General features: G+C 38.4%; 1 protein-coding gene across 1 annotated transcript in view; it reads right to left on the bottom strand.

Annotated features, from left to right (window-relative positions):
- LOC104404603 (protein NEL-like) overlaps window positions 1-13,984 on the bottom strand; it is a gene marked incomplete at its 3' end in the record, with an annotated part of 60,073 nt that overhangs the window by 35,377 nt on the left and 10,712 nt on the right. Inside the window, exons 2-3 of the mRNA XM_010013064.1 lie at window positions 11,188-11,338; window positions 12-185 (exon numbers count right to left, since the gene is read on the bottom strand). Of these exons, the coding sequence (XP_010011366.1) occupies window positions 12-185; window positions 11,188-11,338 (325 nt within the window). The remainder of the gene's footprint in view (window positions 1-11; window positions 186-11,187; window positions 11,339-13,984) is intronic.

Below are 13,984 nucleotides of genomic sequence, written 5' to 3'. Positions count from 1 at the left end.
ATTTAACTTACTTATTGCAGTCCACATGTAAAATCAAGTGAGAGGCACTGATTGCTAGGGAAAGCCTGTGCCATTTATCATCTGCCAAAATGTATGGGAATACTTCTGTGTGGGAGCGATGACTGCCTGAACGATAATGCAACCTGATTTCATTCCGATGACCGCTGCTTTCCAGCTCCAGGTACCTGTACCATAAATGCATCACCATGTCACGAACCATTCTTATCAGCACAGCAACATTTTACATAAGACAACTTCTCATTATCATGTAGGAACAATTTAGAAAAGGGGAAAGACAAATAAGGAGATACAAAGATGAAAGCAGACACTTTTCAGAAATGCAAGATTCCAATCCAAGTATTTTTTTACCTCTAGCAACACTATTTTCCATAACAAGATCTGATTGGAAATATAACTACCCTATTATGAATAATTGCTTCATATCCTGAAGCACAGTAGAGGTCCTCTGAAGACATGAATGCACAAAAGTTTTGTGATACGGACATCATTAGCCATTGCCAAGCAGGGAAGTAAGCAAGAACTGAGACTGAACACTGGTTTCTCTGGGTTTGGATGTACTTTTAACATGTCTTTTTCAGTTTCATAATGAAACTTCCCTGAAGAAATACAAAATCAAGAACAGCTAATTCTTCAGCACAACTTCTATATGTGTATTTATTTGTTTTGTTAAATAAGTATGTGTATTTGTGGGGTGTATGTGTATATACACACATATGTATACATATGCACATACATGCATATACATGGTAAAAAAAAAAAAAAAGCAGCATTGCAGCTATACCATAGACCAGGTTTGCAGATTGCAAACACAAGCTTTGCTGGTGGAATTCCAGCAGATCCATTTAAAAAGCACCCCATAACCAAACTTAGAACTCAGTCAGACAGGCCTGTCTCTTGCATATCAGACCTCTTCTGGGAACAAGCTTGACAATCCAAACCATTTGCCTTCCAATTACTAAGTTTCTCATTTTAAAGTTCCCCCTTAAAAAGCTTTTAAAACAAGAAAGAAAAACAGAATTGGAGATTCTCTGATAATCATATGCAACCTACAGCTAAAGTGAAAATAACATAGTATGTGGGGAGATGCACAGCTGGGAGAATGGACAACTCATTCTTGTCTATTTCTGCTGCTACTTCTACAATCAGGCATGACTGGTTTGTAATCTGAGTGCACGTGGTTTAGGGTAATGTCATTAACTTTAACAGACTGTCTACATTAGAGAATAGACAGGACAATGATTGCAGTTTTTAAGACTGAAGATGAGACTGAATCAAACCAACTTGTACAACCATTATCCCTAAGAGAAGGTTGGGCTCACTGCACTCTCCTTCCTTCATGGTGTTTCACAGTGGAATGTACTTAGCAACAGCACAAAACCAACTATCCTTTTGCAAAACTGGCAAAGGGCAATTTCTTCTTTGTCCCCAGTATAAACAAAGCATTTAACTAGAGTCAGCAATAAATTTTATAACCTGAGATAATTTACCTCATCATGGCCTAAAAATAATCTTTGCATTGGCAAGAAGAGTAAACTAATTGAAAGCCTGGCTGAAAAAAAAAAAAAATGGGCAATACTGGCAAGACATCAGTCAGCTTAATAACCTCCTTCATAACTCAAGCTTCAAGGATAAAAACAAGGTCACTCTCAACCTAAAAGAGAAAGGGAACATTATGGAATCCGATTCCTCCAGCAACTTTTAAGTGTCTCCAACCAGTTGCAAATACAATTTGGAAAAAGGAAGGCAACAGATGCATTGAAATGTTATGTCCTGGTAATTATTACAAACTACACCAGTAGACATACAGTCAGTACAGAAGGTGTAAAATGAACACTCATGTTCCCCTTATGCAGGTAAAATAATGAAAACTCTGAGGACAAAATATGGATTTCCCAATGAAAAGAAGACATTGCTGTAAAAAAAATTATGAATTAAAATCTGCTAAGAGGGAATGCTGACATTCAATGAGGTTGTAATAAGCAAAGAAATCTTTCCACACAAAGCTGGGCAAAACTTTCGATACTCAGAGTTTTAATTGTGTTTAACACACTGTTTTGAGATGCACAGGCAATCTCCATTTGGTAAACTAACAAATACATCTACCTTCTAAAGGCTTGATGATCATTAGAGAAAACATGCATCAAAATGAAAAAGAAAATAACAGCTATTAGGAGAATTAAGAGAATAATTTATGTTTTACAGATAATCTGTAGAGACAACAGCAAAATGCAATTAGAAAAGTAAGTGGAACAACAGCTTGAACAATACTGCCTTCATCTTGATCTAACACCACGACACTTAAACACAGGGAAATGCAAGTGAATCCTTTTCACTTCATTGTTTACAAAATATTGTGCTTGCTCTTCCACTTTTCTAAATTTGTTTAACTGTCTGGAATTAAACAGCTCTGGCTCAGTCTCGTGAGTTTCAGAAGATGGCACAAGCCTCAGCACTGACAAACAGATACAGGCAGAAAAGCAAAGTCTGCCTGCAGTGAGGCTTCATGTGCCATCTCTGAGGCTGTAACACTTGAGTACATGCCTTCCAAAGGTATGAAAGGGTTTTTGAGAAAGTAAGCTAAGCATGAACAAATACATCTGGATTTTTAGAATTCATTTATACCGGCAAAAATACTCTACACTTCTCTGTACACTCAGGATTACTAATCTTCTGAGAGAAAAAGGTGATCTTGGATCCTAAAGGAAACAATAACTGTACAGTACTGCAGTCTTCTCCTAACCAAGAAATCTCATTACTGAAAAGTTTCAGGGGGACCTCATCAGCTGAATCACTAGTTTCTTGTCCAGCCCAGCCCAGCCCAGCCACTGCAGGGAGAGCAGCAGCCAAAGTCGTCCCATTATTAATGCCACTGCTGGTGCTCCCAACAGCTCCAAGGTGCTCTTTCACACTGCAAAAGGCAAACAGCTCTTGGAGTGAAAAATAAAATGCAATGAGAAATACAGTACAACAGCAGAACCTGCTTCCCCCTTTACCATGATCTCTGTGGTTGTTTAATCAATACAAGCCTACTTAATTCTAACCCCCCAAAGACCACACACATACTCTGGGTCAAACAGATTTAACTTTGCACGGTAGATGATAGGTGCTTAGGTTTACTATGCGCGACATACAGACGAGAAGATACCAACCTGAAAAAAAGAGTTGTTACTTTCTGTAGATCACTTCGTGCATGCAGTCATTGCAAAGGCAAAAGCCAAAGCCACCGAAAGATCAGATGCTCTGCTTGGAAACCAGCAAGCCAGAGACCCCTTATGTACTAAGTCTGAGGCTATCTTCCTAAGAAGAAATTTGTCTCATATGCCCCAGAGGAATAAAGAGACAGAAAGCAGTGATGTTTTCTCTGCTGCCCAGCACTATTGTAACTGCTGGATAAGAGCTGGGAGTCAGCAGGTCAGGATGTACAGTAAAAAGCTGGAGAATAAGGAGTTGAAACACCAGGCGGTCCTAGTGTACCTAACTAGAGGTATTTGAGAGAGGAAGGTATGGCCCTTCCAGCTAACAGCCAGTTATCAGCCAGTGCTGGTAACACCGAGTCTTTGATGGCTCACTTGTTCATTTGGCATCCCTGCTCATGCAGCAAACGCACACTGCAGCTGCCCACTCTTACTCCAAGCAACTAATAATTTCAACTTCTATCTACAGCATATAGACAAATATTTTAGAAGCTAAAGGCAAGATATCATGTTTACTGCTTATGAATTTATTACAGGGGAGTTTTAAACTTTTACAACTCACATTTGTAGGTATAGTGTTCAGAGTTCTTCATCACTTTGATCTACACTAAGAAAAGGAAAACCAATAAAATTAAAGAGCATGTACTGAAGAAAAGAAAATAAAATCTTTAACTGCATTACTTATAAAAATCTTTATCTGAAGATTTTTAATACCAAAGTCCTGGCTTTTTGTTAGGCACAATTACATAAAACATTTTCTAAAAAAAGAAAGAAAAAAAAATCTTACTCAGTAGACCCCATTTATTGCAAACTATGGCTACAATAGCAGTAAGCAGTTCTGCTGGATGTAGATTATGAAGATGTAAAAGCAATTCAGGCAACACAGCCACCACATTGCCACTTTCAGTAATGTGTTATTTGCTATTTTCCATGATATGACGACTAGGCTGTCAGCACAAGCCTTATTTTTGTGTTTAGAAGTAACACTTTAAGAGTTCTGAAACATTAACTAGGAATTTTTACTGCTTGGTGCATTCCCTAGAACAATACAACAACAAAATATCCCCCAATGGATTCTAAATGCCAAGTGGCAACTACACGATACCTGTGAAAACCTAAACCCCACCTCTCATTTACACTACTGCTTGGCCTTCACTGGCTTTGCCCTTTTCCCTGACTACCTAAAGCTCTACCTAGGCAAGAGATGACTGGCGATTTTGCCAGGGAGTGACAAATAATGGTCTTTACTGTTCTGTATAAATTAGTAGCACCCAGTGCAAATGCACAGTGGGCAGGAAAGCCATCAATTCAGTTTCTGTCCCTTTCTTTCACTGAGTAGTTTTAGAGGCAGAGTTTTCTGACATAGATTATTTTTGTTCAAAAATGATGATCTATTCACTGAAACCAAACCTTTTTATAGCAAACATTCTGCAGCAAGGCTTGTGGGATCCAGGATGAAATGCTTGTTAAAATGAGAGACAGAGAGAGCAAACTTAAGACACTCTGAAAGACTCTCAAATACTCTTTAATCCTGCAGTTATTACCTATTTGAAAGCAGAAGTTGCAAGCGAAGAATGGTCGAAATCAGAAGAGGGTATTTCCCATATCAAAACAGAGTGCACAAACAATGGGACAGAAAAAAGTCTCCCAGGTGAACCTGATGAGGCTCTTCCATTACATAGAATTAACCAGTCAAAAAGATTAAGCTACGTACAAGAACAACCTAAATTCAGCAAGTTGAGATCAATTCCTATGCCTATCCTAATAAATAAAGCCAGCAAGGTCCACTCCCTGGCCTTGAAGAGAAATATTAACAGCAGTGCTCCACTACAACTCACACCCATATGGGTGCTCTCTCCCACTTTTTCCCTGAAATAGGTGGTTTTTTCCACTCTACCTGTTGGAAACAGTCCCTGGCCAATGCGGCTCCACAAATTATGCCCTGACGTCATCTGCAAGGGTGCTAAAAGCATGTCAAGGAAGATGCTAACAATTACGCAGAATGGACAACTGCAGACCAATGCTGCAGCCTGGGCACTGTTTGGTTTACTGGCTTAGCCCTGGCCAGACACTGCCAACAAAGCTTTTTACTGCACTGAGTGGGGAGCGGAAGAGAGAATGACGCTGCTCAGGACACTTGTCTCAGATGGAAAAGAATCAAGTTCAAGTCGCTCTCCAAATCAGGCAGAACAGAGATCAACACTGCAAGGAAAATGCCTCTGAAGCACCCCAGCCAGCGAGCTACTGATCACTGGCATTTACACCTCTTCTGCTGTTTATTTTCTTCCACCACAAAAAACGTCAACTGCTTCAGCTTTGCTCCAGCACAACACTGCTCATTGCACTGGATAGCTACGGAGGACAAGTGGGGAGGAGGAAGGTGAGCTCCTGATAAGCTCAGGAGACAGAGCTGGGACACCAAAGAACAGCACAGCATGGTTTAAAAAGCAGAAATAAGCTACTACTGCTTTTGGCAGGGGGAACAGCCATGTACAGCTTTAACTTCTGAAAATTAACCCCATGTTATTCTTGCTTAACCTCTGCAAGTTATTGATGAGAGATTTCCCTCAAACAAACCCAACATAACTTGACAGTATTGGCTTAAGTGGTAGATATTGGAAGTTATTCTCAGTGTAATGCTTTTGCAGCAGCTTTCATGGTGTCCGAGAGGAGACTTCACACTACAGCCCAGAAATACAGACACTCATACATCAAAAGCTGTTCCATCTCTGTCTTAATGTAATGGTCAAGTGACATAACGAACACCTCTGGCAATTTATCTCCCTGTACACCTAAATCAGTAAGAAAGGAATTGTCACAGATAATTTCCTCCCAGATACTGGAAGAGGTCCGGAACTGCTGCGCAGTGCAGCCCATTTGACAGCAGATAACCGCAAGACACCAACAGCTGTGAAAGAAAGCGCTAAGTAAGGCAGAAATTTAATAAATTAGTAGAGATACACAATTAAGTGTAGCAAATGTCTGTCCATAATATTCTATTGATTTCAGTATTCTGTTTCAAGATATAAAAAGCATTAACTGGAGGAAAAATTGGTTAAACCACAATCCAGTGATTTCATCCTTTAAGAGCCCTAATACATAGTATCTCAAGAGATATGAATATAACATCAGTTGCATAAAGCCATCTAACCACAAAGGGAGGAAAAGCTTTATTACGTCTCTCCACTGTTGCCAATTAAATGAAAATATATGACGGAATAGTGAGACCTAACATACATTACAACCCCCTCACAGATTAAAATCATCTCTCTGCTGATTCTTCCATCAAGAAAAAAAGTGAGACAAATTCAGAAGTGAAATGGAGAGGATAATACAGTCTAAATTGAAGGCTGAGAGCAAGCACACACCAATCAGCATTTAACAGTGCTTCCACTTGACTTAAGGCATCATTCAAAATATTTACCTTGTAATTGTAAAGAACAATATATTTTAGGCAGGGGACTCTATGTGGTCAAGGTGATGCTCTCAAAATAAGAAAACATTTGTAACTTCTACCTTTCAGGCATATGCCATACATAAATCTTCCCAGAAAGATGCAGAAACTCATCTGAAGGATTACTGATGTGCAGTATGGATTCCCTGACACCACAAGAGTTTTCTTGAAAGGATGACCTCAAAGGTATACCAAAAACTACCACTGCCTGAACTCCTTGGCTGCCCTAGTCAGTGGGGAAAAAAGCAATCTCTGAAGAAGAATATGAGTAAATTAGAAAGGGATAGTAACAGGTATCATTTCAAATTCATTCACTTTAAGATCATTTTTAATAGATTTGATTATGTTAAATACTAGAGAAAAGCATATTCATCATAAAAGGGGAAGACGACTTTGATACTAAACTAGGAAAAGGAAAAAAAAATCATTTAATAGGGTAGAAGAAGATTACTAAGTCTGCAGAAAATCCTTTCAGGAACTACTTTTTGTGGTGAAAGCAACAGCACAGCCTCAGCAAATGCCCAAGCCTCAGATTTACACAAAGAACTTCTGAATCTCTCTGATAGCCTGGGAACAGTATTCACTATATGACGTTAGAGGGGAAACTTCGGGAAAGCAGTTCTGTCAACTTCTTAAGACTCAAAGCCTTAAGTAGTAGCATGACCGTATCTCAGTGGAAGTATTCATTTTTTATGTTCCTCACATGGGAACCAGCAAAAAAGAACAAAACAAACAAACACAGAACATAAAAAAGCCCTAGAAGAAAAGAACTAGACAACACAGACTAAATCAGTAAACTCTGAATCATGTAGACTATTTTAAGTATACAGTTTTAAGGAAAACTACAGAACTTAAAAAGCACCTGCTATTTAGGAAATGTGCTCAGTTGTAAATTAGCATATCTGCACCAAAGTCCTTAGGCCCATCCAAAGAGAGGATGAGTTTGTACTCTGATTTATTTCCAAAAACACATAAATATTTCCCAAGCTACTGAATAAGTGAATGTATCTTTTTCCACTTTCAAAGAAACATGTTGATTTTCTTGTACCCTACAAATTTTTACCCTAGAACCATTAGTTGCTATGAAACCTCTGTAAAGTAAAACATGTGAGAAGTTACTAGTGTGATAACTGATTATATCTTTCATTAACAGCCACCTCCAGCCTTCCTAAACACCATTCCACTCCTCACTGCAGAAAGTCAGACTAGTACTGACTTCTAGAAGTTAAGAATACAGCCAGGTGTGATTCTATCCCATGAGGCAGCATTAATTAGTAGTGTGACTTTTTGACATCAGACTTGCTACTCAAAGCTGAAGTTGATGCAAAAGAATGGAGTCAGGTCTGACATTGCTACTTCTGCTACCAACTATGATGACTGCTGTGACAGGGAGTTGCGTAAGAAATAAAGGACTGTTAGAGGGAAGACCTTGGTCAGAAGTCAGCAAGGTCAGAGAGATGGAAATCCAGCACTGAAGCAGCAGTTTTTTAATGTAACGCATCCAAGTGCTTCTTTTTAACTACATTCTCTTGTCTTTATTGTCATTCATCATAAAAGAAAATTAAAGGAGATACTACAGAAGACTCTAGAGATGCTAGACTAATTCCAGTATTATCCGCACCTAAGTCAGCCCTCATTTTAACACAATTAAATTGATCAAATGCTCCTGTGGCACACAGACATCCTTCTGTACATCCTGGCACAGAATAGACCAGAATGTGTTCATTAAAAACTTAAAGGCACATTTAATTTAATAGCTGCAAGTTCTTTCCGGCCATACTTTCGTTGAGACTGGTTTTAAACCTGCTGAATATAATGAAGATTTTCCCTGACTGTAAGGGGATCAGATTAGGCCTAACATTTTTAACACACATCCTTCAAGTTTCTTTTTAAATAGGTTACCTAATATAGTCCCAAAGCAAGCAATGAAATATTCACAAGTAGATTGATCTTTAGCTGCCCCACCCAAAGCTGAGTGACTATTCGCCCAAATCACCTACAAGGCATTTTTCTTCTTTCTTTTTGATTACCCAAAGGCTTACAAAGAGATCCCTAAAACCACCATAAAGCACACATCCCTATAGAAAAATTGTAAACACTAGGCGTTATTTAAGAGGACATAGTAAGACTAAGAGGTCACAGTGGCTAAAGTTGTAGTAGGAGGGGTTTTTTTCAGCAAGATATGAACTGGATACTAGCTTCATTTTTCATACCTCTAACGTTATAACATTAGAGTACTAAGAATTTCCACAGTTAAAACAAAAAAGGCCTCAAAAACACTCATCAATGCCACATAATTATACATTCACAGCTAAAATACCTATACACATAAAGATACCTCCTGATTTCAGCTATAAACCCTGACGAATGCTTTCCATTGCAATTAGATAGTTCAAATTCCAATATTCAGATAAACAAAGATGGTGAAAATGTAACAATAAAACCTGCAAATATTTAAGGTATGAAAGAAATTTCTTGAAAAAGTATCAATGTTAGCAATATATTGTCAAAAATATCTAACCACCCATCCCTAAGAATATACCAATATAAAACAATAGGATTTTCAGAGTCCTATGTGTCACCCTTTTACAACCATATTATATATGGGCATAGGCAGATGACATGATGAACCAGATTCAAATGATATAAGCAGCATTATGTTTGTTCAGCCACGTGACCTGGACACCAGACACTGTTCTAAACTTTTCTTCGCTGCTGCTGGATAGAAGCAATTCAATGCACTCTTGTTTGCGTAAGCCCAATAGTGGGTCTACTTGCCCAGCTTTACTCACATGAAGAATTACTTTCCCAAACAATATCTCAAATTCTTCTGCAACCCTACAACGAAAGTTTGTTGCACATTATTTTCTGTAATTTTATCACTCTTCATTAAGTGGCAAGCGTTTTCTCCCAGTTCACCATCCTCCAACTTAATGTTTGTTGAGTTTTGCCCAGTTACACACTAGGCATTTTTTTTTTTTATCTTCTACAGCATATCTCTTTCTAGATGCCATTCTGGGGGCCAGAAAAGGTTTTCTAGCAAACACTGCCTCCTTTCAAAAAGGCTATGGTTATTCTCTTCTCCAAAGTCTGAGAGTTTCACATTGGTGACCTATTTGCCCACCTCTGCAGCTATTTTGGTACACATCTTTAATTTTGGTATTTCAAACATAGTTGCATTAGCCCTAGCAATAGCCCAACCAATCTATGTTCATCCTTCGAATGTAGGAACAGGCTTTGTCAGGGCAAAGCTAGCTCTGCAGCTAGCTTTCTCATTTGAGACAGAATAAACTTTTACATCTGGGGTGATATGCACATACAGTGGTACAGTCTGAGTTTGAAACTTAATCACAGCTGTCCAATTCTGCCCCTTGCAATTTGCTCACTCCTGCAGATGAGAATTAGGTAATAGTTAACAGAGAAGCCCCATGGTTCTTCTATGGCATAACATCTGTAAACACCACTCAAGAGGCATTCAACCACCCCCTTGCAACACTTCAAGATGTTTATACAAAGTAGGCATATGATGATCCTTGGGAATGTTTTTCTTTTTCTCTTATTGTTTGTTTTGTGTTGTTTGCTTTTTTTAAGTGGGTGAATTGCAGAAGATGGGGCCTCTGGGAAACAGAAAAAAAGTAAAATCGGAGCATCTTCCAGCACAAAATAATTGTCGCTATGCCTGCTAATGAAAACTTGTACAGTCATGTAAAAAACCAGCCATTTTGCTTTGCTTGAACATCTGTCTTCACTTTTTTCCTTTTTTTTTTTTTTTGCTATTTTGTATTGAGACCATCATCAAGAATTATTGGATTTTACATGGGAAAATAAAAAGGACTATGAACCTCAAGCAGAGATCATCTGTTGCTCGTGATAATGCTTGCTTAGAAAGTGCACATTTTAAAACCCCTTTTTATTCTGTCACAGAATCATAGGGCAGTTATCTTTAATAGCTATTACTCAGACAGATATATAAAGAATATCTTATTTCTCTAGCAGTCGTTATCCTATCAAAGGGATAATCCTCAAATGCTCCATGTTATTCACTTTAGTTTTTTTGACAACATTTTAAGTAAAGTGCTGCTCTCCTGTTCATGGGACGTGTAAGCCCAAGAAATGGAGGATTTTTTGCTTTTTTTTAAACTGCCTGCCTGCAGTGTTAAATACCAAGTGGTGAAGAGGTGGATGTACAGGGCCAGGCTTTGTGAATCAGCATAGCTATATTGACATGACAGTTTTACACCAGCTGAGCATCTGGTCCTTATGCTTATGAATGACAAGAGAGAACTGGCTTTTCATGCCCTCAGTGGCAAGACACATTTAAAGGGAACAGCTGTTCCGCTCTCCCTTCGCTGATTCGGACTTGTGAATTTTTATGAATCTGCACAATATGCCTACCCAAACACTATAAATATTTGCAAACGACCTGTTACACAACAATTTTGCTCTAATTTATGTCCAATTTTTGACTGCATTAATACACATACTTTCATTAACTAGCATGCAGGTAGTATGACTTACCTGTGATCGAAATGATGAATAGAGAGAATAACCCCTGAATTCAAATGGGCTTGTTTTAAGGTCACCAGGATTGTGAATTCATATTTATTTCTTAATTTCTGAAAAAAGCTTTCAGCTGTTTCCGGAGATGCCTTTACACTTCTTGAAGTATCTGGGGCAGGGGGGAAAAAAAAGAAACAGAAAAAACACTCATATAAAATCTTGTTTTACTTTACATCCTCAACTCAAAGAGCTTGCAAAACAACAAGCTGCTTCTGAGGAGCATAACTGAACAGACAGAAAAAAGCAGGGACGAAAGTATTTTAAACACCAGTTGTACAATCAATGGGAGCCATTTCAGAGAAAGAGAACACATCTTATAGGACACCTAGAAAACTGTATGCTGGGTATGGGTGGGTTGTTTTGTTTTTAACACAGGGTCATAACCCTTTTACTTTCTCCATGGACGGCCAGATGGTACCTTTAATATCGTGTCCAAAATGTGGACCAAGTGACAACATTGGGTATGAACTTAAGCTGTGAAGCTTGACCTGGGCAACTTCTCAACGACTTCTACAAAAATGTTATGCTTAATAGCTGTGCACAGTTAATTAGGGGGGAAAAAAAAGGAAGAAAAAAAAGGAGGAGCATCTCTTGGGGGACCCAATTTACTCAGCTTTAAGTAATAGTTATAAATTTACTTAAAACCTCACCATCATTAAAAATACATTGTTGCTAATTAATCACTATATACTCCAGTTGTGCAGCACATTGTTGCTGCTTCTTGCACAGAATGTCATGAACATTTGTTAGAGTAATTGCACACACACAATAAAGATTTTGCTGTTAAAAACCCACACAGAACCAAGACTCGAAGCAATGTTTCTGCTGAACTTGCACAGAACATGCATAAAAAATAAGAAGGCCCAGCCTTAAGCCCTCTAGAGAGATAATTTACAAAATAAGATGTCAAATGCTAGAGAAACAATTCCCAAGGTTTTTCATAGTGCATTATACTAGAAAAAAATAATATATATTTTTAATGCACAAAATCAATTCATTAGCATGTGTAATCAACTGTGTCAGAACTAAATCAATTCACAAGCTTCTTGTCATTGCAATTTGACCATCCTGCTCTAACTCAGGGACACTAATTCAGGGACAGCAATGGCAGTAGAGAGCTAACTGCACCAGATTTTCTGCAAGGTGATTTTTCTTTTGGCAGTGCTGGACACTGAGCTCTCAAGTAAGTTTACACTGTTCTTAAAAACAGGTTTAATTTTTAAGCTCTACTCTGCATTAACAGCACAGAGTTTATTGTGGTTCATGGACCAGGAATATTTTTAATACGCATTTAAGAATTTAAACAACCTGTGCAACCCTGAAGTCCCAATCAAGCTCCTTCACACTGTCACACCAGGCTGAACTCAAGCCATTTTTGGTGAAATTTCTACCAAATACCTATGATATTCTCATTAGCAACTGATGAAAGAAAGTATATGCACCCCTAACATTATACAAGGCGAGTTCCAGTCACACATACTTATTTATCTCACCCTCCTACATGCACTTTTTTTTCTAACTGGAGCTATTGGGATGCAAACACTGCACTACAGATGGCCTGTTCTTTAGCAAGGAAACAAACCCTTGCCACCATGTGGAGCTCTCCAGAGCCCTCCCAGTCCTCACTGCCTCACTGGGAGAGGCAGGGGAAACACAGAGCTGCCTCTACACCCTTAGGATAGGAATCTTTTTTGAGATTTACTCATGTCACCCCTATGACACGGTAGGATGAGAGTTTTCCATCCTTTTATCTATAAAACCTTATCTGGGTACCCTATAATCATTCATCATGGCCTTAGACTATCTTCTTGTATACAGACAATGGCATCAAGACCTGATTAGATCATGCCAGAAGCCTATAAATAAAGATTATTGTCACATTAACTGTCAGAGCATTAAACTGCCTAAACACATGGCCGTTCCAGTTTGGTACTGCAAATAAGTCAGTTCAAATTTACTGTACCAAAAAGCTACACAGCCTTCTGAATTATTACTACTCTGATGAAGCACAGCACCATTTGCTCAGGGCAGGCACCAGGTGGATTTCTTAAAGAAAGATGACTGAAGGGTCCTTGATCCATTAGATCCATTCTTTTTACACTAACATAACAGTGCAAATCTTTCATTCCAATTGCCTTTGAACACCAGTGGTAGGTGCTTGACAGATCACCAGCTGTGCTCAATAAATACAGATTCAGGCTTGTTCTTGACATTTGGCTTCTAGTAATCATTTTAAGACCAGAGGAAAACACTTTACTGGAACTGGACTTCTTCCATAATAGCTTGGAAAATCAAACTGGTATATCTCAGCTAATAATTTGTGGTTTCTCAACAGTTACATAAAAATCTCATACTGTGAATCTTTCTAATACATAAAACCAAAGGCATCAATCTTTTCATATTAGAGTGCAAAAATAAGGAAAGAACTATTAGTTTGAATGAGAAATTTGTCTCTAGCCATTATACCTGCATATTGCATTTACTTTCCTAGAACACTTGTGTGTGTTTGGTTCAACCACACCACAGCAACTCATAAATCCACAGTGTTACGATTCCATCTTTACACATGAATGAAGTTCAAAGTGACAATGAAAGAAACAAAAAATACAAACTCAAAGCACACTGCACTCCTTGTTCAGTTCAAAGTTTATAACCTGGAAATGCCTTTAGAAGGAATAACCCTCACATGGTAACACACGAGGCTGGTTTGAGACACTCAAGTTAGCAAAAGTACTGGAAAAAAAAAAAAAAACAA

This window comes from Nestor notabilis, unplaced genomic scaffold, assembly GCF_000696875.1.
Source record: "Nestor notabilis isolate BGI_N333 unplaced genomic scaffold, ASM69687v1 scaffold11974, whole genome shotgun sequence".
Taxonomy (NCBI): Eukaryota; Metazoa; Chordata; class Aves; order Psittaciformes; family Psittacidae; genus Nestor; species Nestor notabilis.
Note: the sequence above shows the minus strand (reverse complement) of the source record. Positions and strands in the feature narration are given on the sequence as shown.